General features: G+C 49.8%; 1 protein-coding gene across 1 annotated transcript in view; it reads left to right on the top strand.

Moving 5' to 3' along the window:
- EXOC6B (exocyst complex component 6B) overlaps positions 1 to 2,376 on the top strand; it is a 688,324-nt gene extending 685,948 nt beyond the window's left edge. Inside the window, exon 22 of the mRNA XM_007453376.1 lies at positions 2,230 to 2,376. Coding sequence (XP_007453438.1) covers positions 2,230 to 2,356 — 127 coding nt within the window. The 3' untranslated portion in view covers positions 2,357 to 2,376. The remainder of the gene's footprint in view (positions 1 to 2,229) is intronic.
- Positions 2,377 to 7,461: the final 5,085 nt, after the last annotated feature.

Consider the following 7,461-nt stretch of genomic DNA (forward strand, 5'->3'; position numbering starts at 1 on the left):
TTCCTGCTTTCCCCTTGACACTCTCTCCTTTTCAACCTGACACTTCTTAGCAGGGTGAGACATGGAAAGACCCAAAGACCTGATGAGGACATCTCAGGAAAGAGAAGAGGCCCCTGTTCACTGAGAGGTGGCCATAGCCAAAGTAGATCCAGATCCTAGGCTTACGGAATGCAGTGGGGCGTGGGGAGGGCTCTCCTTTGGTTTTAGAGCATTCCAGGGTACAAACCAGCGTGCCACCATCAGCCCTCAGGGCACTTGAATTTCTCTTTCAAGTAATCCCAACTCCAGGTCTTAATGGCTAAAACATCCTGGCCTCTGGGGCCTAGAGACCACCCTCTTTTTCCCTTTCTCCTACCTTATTTCTGGAACTTCCCTATGGGAGCTGAAAGCCAGCTCTAGCTGCCTATCTCTGGGCTGCTTTGAGGAGTCATGAAACTAATGATCACATAGGATGTTAAATTAAATGTCCTATTAAGGTAGGAAGTGTTTTTATTCCCTTATTATTTCTTTCTGTTTTGCTTCGTCTTGGTTTTATTTAGATTTATACTATATCCAGGAAAGGTAAAGGAGCTGTTCTCTGGGATAAATAATCCTAAATCAAGCCAGTTCCACAAACATAATTGTGCAGTTAGTGTTTAAGGGACCAAATACAATAATCATCATAGCCTTGGGGACCTTTGTGCTTTCTTTACAACCTAAATCTCTAAACCTCTGTCACCTCTCCTTCTTCCTCCCGTCCAAGCACAGGCCTCCACATGTGGGTGGTTGTACCTTATACACAGTGTCTAAGCATATGCTTGGTGAGTAATTCCAGGCTGACAGCCCTAAAGCTTAGGTCAGAGAGAGAAGTCTCAATTCGTTTGTGGCTGTCACTGTCAGCCAGAGCCATAAAGCAATGGCGCTCATTAGAACCTCCCTACCATATGGATATAAATGTCCTTATGGGCTCTCTGGCCTTTTGACCCACTGACCTCTAGTCTGTCCCTCTGCACATGGCCACCCCACAGGAAAAAAACATGGGCCAGGATTGGCCAAAGGCCCTGGGAAGTCTGCCCGAGAGCAGTTTACTCCCCAGCGCCAGGTTCCTTCCATCCCCTCTCCTAGCCCATCTCCATGCAGGCCAGGGGACTGTGAAGTCAGAGAGCTGGCCAAGTTCCTGGGGGACGGTGGTGAGGAACCACCTAGCCTGACCCCAAGGAGAAATGAGTCGGGGCAGTGTCCTTAATTCTCTACCACTAGAACTATCCGTGGGCTGGAGGTCCAGTGTGCAGAGGCTGGGGCCAGAGTTAACAATCACCAACAGATGTCAGGGGCTGTGGGCCCTTTTTGGGGAATAACAGATTCCTGGGATCTGTCACAATGGCTTAGTCGGGCTTGGGGGCTGCTCTGGTGACCTCAGCCTGGCCTTGACTTTCTCCATCCATGCTTCCCAGTTAGGTCTCTCCATCTGGTGGAACTGGTGGCCAGAACTGCCCATGGTTTGTGCTCTAGGAATATTCCGTCCCTGGAGTTTCAGCATGAGCCCGTTAGAAAGTTTTCCAAAGGTCAATATCTGAAGACATAGCAGCCGTTGAGAACTTAGGGGCTTCTCTTGCCTAAAGGCCCAGTTGGCTCAGTCTTTTGGCGCCTGCTTTCCTCAGCACCATGCCCTCTTACCACCTCACTGCCCCTGGGCCCCTACCCCGAGGCAAAGGAAAAGAGATCAGTCAAGCCCTTGGTTTTGTTAGGATAGACTAACCAGGTAGAGTAGGGTTTGGAAATGCACAGTGGCTTTCAGTTACTCATGTTCTTTTGGAATTGCTAGTTAAGAGCATCGTTCTGCTTTACCTTTCAAATACTAGCTGTAAGGTCCCAGCAGGATTTAGTAGGTTTATGAGGTGATGAGAAGACCTTAGACATTCTCTAAGGTCCTGTTGACCGTCAGGGCTGCAGCAGGTGCCAGATACCTACAACAGAGGCATACCTGGGAGTAGAAGGGAAGGAAGTAGGTAGGATGGGTGTGGATGAGGAGGCGATTGGCCATGGCTGGCTCTTGACTGTTCTCCAAAGGTGACTGAAGTGGGGAGACCTTTGGGTACCAGGAGGGCAGCGTCGTGAATAGTAGTAGGTGAGTATGCGCCTGACAGTGGAAGTGTTCTGGACTCTCTCAACTCCGGGTGGTGGTTAAGACACACTAGTCACCATTGCCGCCTCAAACACTTTGCTCTCTTTCTTCCCTTCTCTGTTTAGGATGAAGGACACTAGCCGCAAGAACAACATGTTTGCACAATTTCGGAAAAATGAGCGAGACAAGCAGAAATTGATTGACACTGTGGCCAAGCAGCTCCGGGGACTCATCAGCAGCCACCACTCATGAAGACGGGCCTCGGGCCCACAGAGGCTGCTGGCTGCAGCCCCAGAGTCCGGGCCCCAGCGCTGGCTGGCCCTGCATTTGTGCATTCTTCTTCAAAGAGAGCAAATGTATTTTTTTAATAACCTATGTACAGTATTCGCATAACCTTTCCCTATAGTGAAAGAGGCACAAGGGTAAGCAAGTCCACGAGCTGTTGCTAGGCTGGGCTTCAGGGGAAGTCACACTACACTGTCTGTATTTTCCTAGAGATGGCGATGTCATCGGTCCAGTATGATAAACTACCTTTCATCCATGGCTCTAGAGCTTAGATCTGGGGCTCAGAAACTACACAAACAAAATGGGTACTTGGCACTGAGAGGTAAGGCGAGTAGGCAGAAGGATAATAAAGTACATCCTGTTCACTCCTAGGTGCCCCATTCACCGTGTAGGTGAGGCCGATTCTTGATGCAAGGAAAGGGCCTGGAAAACATTACTCCTTAGTCTATCAAAGACCAGCATACAGTTCTGGAGGTTCATCTCTTCAGTCCACTGACTTTCACTGACCGGTGAACAAGCGTGCTCTGTGGCAAGATGACGGCTTCACTCCAGTCCCCCCAAGGATGGCATTTTTTAGCCTAGATCTGACCCAATGATTTTACTTCTAAGTTTTCTGGGGCACGGTAGAGCTGAGTATGCAGCGGGAAGAATTGGCTGCCCCACACCAGGAGGAGATCTTGAAAGGCAGTGCAAATGGAATCAGAGCCCCAGCCCTTCCCCATTCCTCTCACTGCCTTCTTTCAGGGTCAGGGTACTTGGTTCAGGGCATAGGTCAACAGTTATTCCATAGACAGAGAGTCTCAGACTTGGCCTCTTCCAGCAGTGTCATTGGGATGGTCAGATTCCAGAAGCCTGAAAATGGCCCTTACTTTACCCTTAGGTAAAACCTTGGAATCATTCCTTTGTGTTTTAAAGCCAACTCTCTGGCCACCATCTTTAAAGGAAATGTCATCAACTCTGTACTGTGGGGACAGCTATAGCTGGACTGGATGCCTTTAGGGATGGAACCACTGTCACCGAGAAGTAGAGCGGGTCAGCCATGGCTAGTGGCTTGTTACCCATGGCACAGCTGTCCCTCACTAAGTCACATCCTGGATAAGCTGCTCTTGCCCAAGCCCAAAGCTTCCATCCCCTTCTGAGACCCCCGTAGCTATCTTTTGGCTTCATCTGAGGAGGATTGCCTGTAATCCTATCCCTCAAGCTCTGGAGTTTACAAAGGAGCCTGGACCAGCTAGCTTGGAAGCTGTGTCCTCTGTCCCAAATGGGCTCCCGAGACTTAATGCAAGGGCTTCACTATGAGGTCAGGCAGAGGAATCTGCCCTTTAAGACACTTCAGGAAGATGCCACTAAGGCTACTGGCAAGAGTATAATTGTGCATCACCAAACAACGACAACTAAACCACACAGTCATTTCCAGCCTGGGTTAGTGGAAGGAAAGACTCATCAGACAGAATTCTTCACTCCCTTTGTCAGCTGCTGAGTGGCTTCTAGGGAAGGCAGTGCTTCCTTTTTCACACACCCCCACCAAATATTGTATCACAATTTAAAAACTATGGGGAAGAAAATATGCACACCGACACGCAGGCTTCCTCAAAGCTGGAGACCAGGCTGCGTGTGGGCTCTGCAGAAGCCTTCTGAGGCTCATCCTAGGGGCTAGGCAGTTTGCCCAGGTCTTAGAATGAGGCTCAGAGATGAGTGCTGCCACCCAGAACTTCCATAGCCAAGGAAAGGCAGGGGTCCCTGGGAATGAGACCCAAAATACCATCTCTCAGGCTCTGGACTTTATTAGAAAAGAATGAGAAATGACCACACTAATCCCATTGCTTCAGAAGGGCCCCAAGCACCCTCCTTCACTAGATGCCAGTTTACAGCAAGATCTCTTCCGCTTTGCGTGCTGAGACTTTGAAGTGGAATGGAGAGAACCTTAAGCATATCACAATATTTTTCAACTGTTATCATTGCTGGCCTGGTCTCAAACCTGTACCCTGGGGCTTCCCTGGTGGCGCAGTGGTTGAGAGTCCGCCTGCCGATGCAGGGGATGCAGGTTCATGCCCCGGTCCGGGAAGATCCCACGTGCCGCAGAGCGGCTGGGCCCGTGAGCCATGGCCGCTGAGCCTGCGCGTCCGGGGAAAAAAAAAACCCTGTACCCTGGAGAAACAGTGCTCTAGAAGAGAAAGTGAACAGGGTGGAGGAACGGAGGTTACTCTGCCCCTTGCACACAGAGGTCCCTCTACAGAGAACACTTATTCAAGCCCAAGACTCATAGGGTGGATCCTTTGCTAGATCCCTTCTTCCCTCTCGGTCTGCCTCAACCTTCCCTAACGAAACCAACATGCAGCTACTGAGTTGTCTGTGGGGACACACTCTTGGTGATCAGGGAAAGGTAAAAAAACAGGGACCAGCCACGTCCAAGCTGTTTGAATCGGTGAAGTAGGAGCTTTCAGTTTTGTCGATAGGCCTCTAGCTGCGCCAGCCCTTGCGAGGACTTGTGCAAAGCATGGGTGTCCATGCCCCTCAGACTCCTGACATCTGGGCTCAAATGCCCAGAGGTTGAAGAAATGCCCTGGAGGCCTCAGTAAGAGGCGAGAACATGGGTGCCCGGAGGTCTTTCCGTCTTCTAGTTGGCTGAGTTCTTGGGAAAACCAGGTCCATATTCCTGAAGGGACAGTCAGGTTTGGGACCCTAGTGGGTTTCAGTAGTACTTTAGGCAGCTGGTATAGTTTTAACGTATCTCATAGCAAAATCTCTTTGAGTAGACTATAAATGAAGCTCTTAGGGATGGGGAAGAACAGGACCTGGAAATTGGAAACAACAGAGAGTCCCCACTGGTAAAGGGAATATACAGGCTTACAGGGAGAAGTCCCCAGTATTTTCATTGTCTCCCAGGCCTCCAAGTCAGCCTGCACACTTGATGAGTGCTTGCTCAGCAAATCCCAGGCCCAGGGCCCTTTATCCCCAAGATTGGCATTGCCCATGACTCTCCCCATGAGGCCTCCGAGCACACTCCCTGGGGCCTGCTGCAGAAATCCCCCTCACCGTAGCCTCGCTTCTCCCAAGACTCTGCACCTGGCTGCTTCCATTGCCTCTTTTTTTTTTCTTTCTTTTGCCTGAGTTTGCAGTTACTTTTCACTAATGTGTTGGAAATGGCCTTATTATTTTGCACATTTATGGGGGATATTTCAGAAAGTCCATTTTTAACTCTAAAGGGAACTTTTTTCTTTCAAACCAGTAAAGCTACTGCTAGAGATGGGCCTCATGGTTAGTAGAAAACCTCTTATGTGGAAAGAGCATGTTTATTCCTCCTGTACGTTTTCCTCTTTTAACTGCTATTAAATAAGACAGCCTATGTACCTGTTCAAAAGCCACAGTGTTGTCTCATGGTTTTTTGTTCTCCCGCCCCTTTTGCACACTGCAGCCATGGTTGGTGATATGGATGATGGCCATCGCACCCCTTGAGCTGGACTGAGGACTAGAGCAGGCAGAAGCCTGGTGGGGAGGAGAAAGCCTGCCTGCCAGACAAGGCAAGGAGTCGAATTGTGGCCTTGGAAACATTCCAAACTACTGGGCTAGGCTTTCCTGTCTATACAGTTAACACTGGCATCGTCATCATCATCAAGAGGAATAACCCTTGACATGCCTGGTTTGTGGGGAGAACCGGGCTAGGCAACTGGGGGCTCAGTGTGTTTTGAACACCAGCCCTGCTGTGGAAAGGCTCCTGGGTAAGATGGAGCCAGGAGGGATTATCTAGAGGAAAGAGGGAAATGAGCCCGCCTTAGAGCTCGGTGGCAGAGAGGGCCAGGCATCACGGTCTGGTGTAGGAACGGGTCTGGTCAGGGAAGACAGCACAGGGAAATCAGGATGTTAGTTAGCTGGGCCTTGAAGGAATTAAGTTCAATATGGTGCCGACCACATTAGAGTGAAAAGTTGGCACAAGTCTGGTGTACACTGTGGGGAGAGTGGGGACCTGGTAGGCATATCTGAGACCATGGCGAGTAAGGCCTGAAATGTCTGTAACAACACCCAGCCTTCCCGGCCCCGAGGCTGGCATGGAAACCATGGGAACAGGCTGGAGAGAGTTTCTTCAGTTATTAAGTCTGACTACTGCAACTGGGCTTTGGTGCCTGAGAGACCTGGGCTTCACTTCCTGCTGTGCCACTTACTAGCTGGATGACTTTGAACAATTAACTCCCTAAATCTCATAATCCTCAGTGAAAGCAGAACCTAGTGCCTAATTTACAGGCTTGCTGTGAAGTGTAAGTCTGACTTGCAACTGGGCTTTGGTGCCTGAGAGACCTGGGCTTCACTTCCTGCTGTGCCACTTACTAGCTGGATGACTTTGAACAATTAACTCCCTAAATCTCATAATCCTCAGTGAAAGCAGAACCTAGTGCCTAATTTACAGGCTTGCTGTGAAGTGTAAATGACCTATGCATGGTCAATATGCCTAGCCAGTTCCTAGCCACAGCACATGAACTCTTTCAGGCCTTTCCCTCCCTCCCCTCAAATTCCACAACATGCTGTGGCTGAGCATTGGACAGAAGTGTCCACAGCTTCTCTGCCTCCTGGCTTCCACTCCCCAAGCCCATCACAGGCTTAATGGTACTGAGGCCCGTCGAGCACCTGTGTAGACACAGAGGAACAAGCCCTTCACATCAGACAGCCAGTTAGAGTAGAGCCAGTCCTTCGGGTAGAATCTATCCCTCAATTCCACCTGGAAGCTTCTCTGCCAAAATGTATTTCTCCTTTTAGAATTCAGGAGTTCTTGGCCAGAGGTCCATGAACCCTTGGAGTGCATGCGTGCGTGCGTGTGTGTGTGTGTGTGTGTGTGTGTGTGTGTGAATACATGTACAGGCGCGCAGGCTTGCATCCACTCATTTTTCTGGCTAGAAGGTACATGGCTTTCATCAATGTCTAAGGAAGATTCAGGGCTGAAATCCTGAATAATAACCAAATCCCTTTGGAAGTATAGATCTCCCTGTGAGGAAAAGCCAGACAGTCTGAGCAGTTACCTCCTCTCCCTGCCTTGTAGAGTCTGGCAGGGAGATTTTTCAAGACCTGCAGCCCTGCCGCCG

The sequence above is a fragment of the Lipotes vexillifer genome, unplaced genomic scaffold (assembly GCF_000442215.2).
Source record: "Lipotes vexillifer unplaced genomic scaffold, Lipotes_vexillifer_v1.1 scaffold253, whole genome shotgun sequence".
Taxonomy (NCBI): Eukaryota; Metazoa; Chordata; class Mammalia; order Artiodactyla; family Lipotidae; genus Lipotes; species Lipotes vexillifer.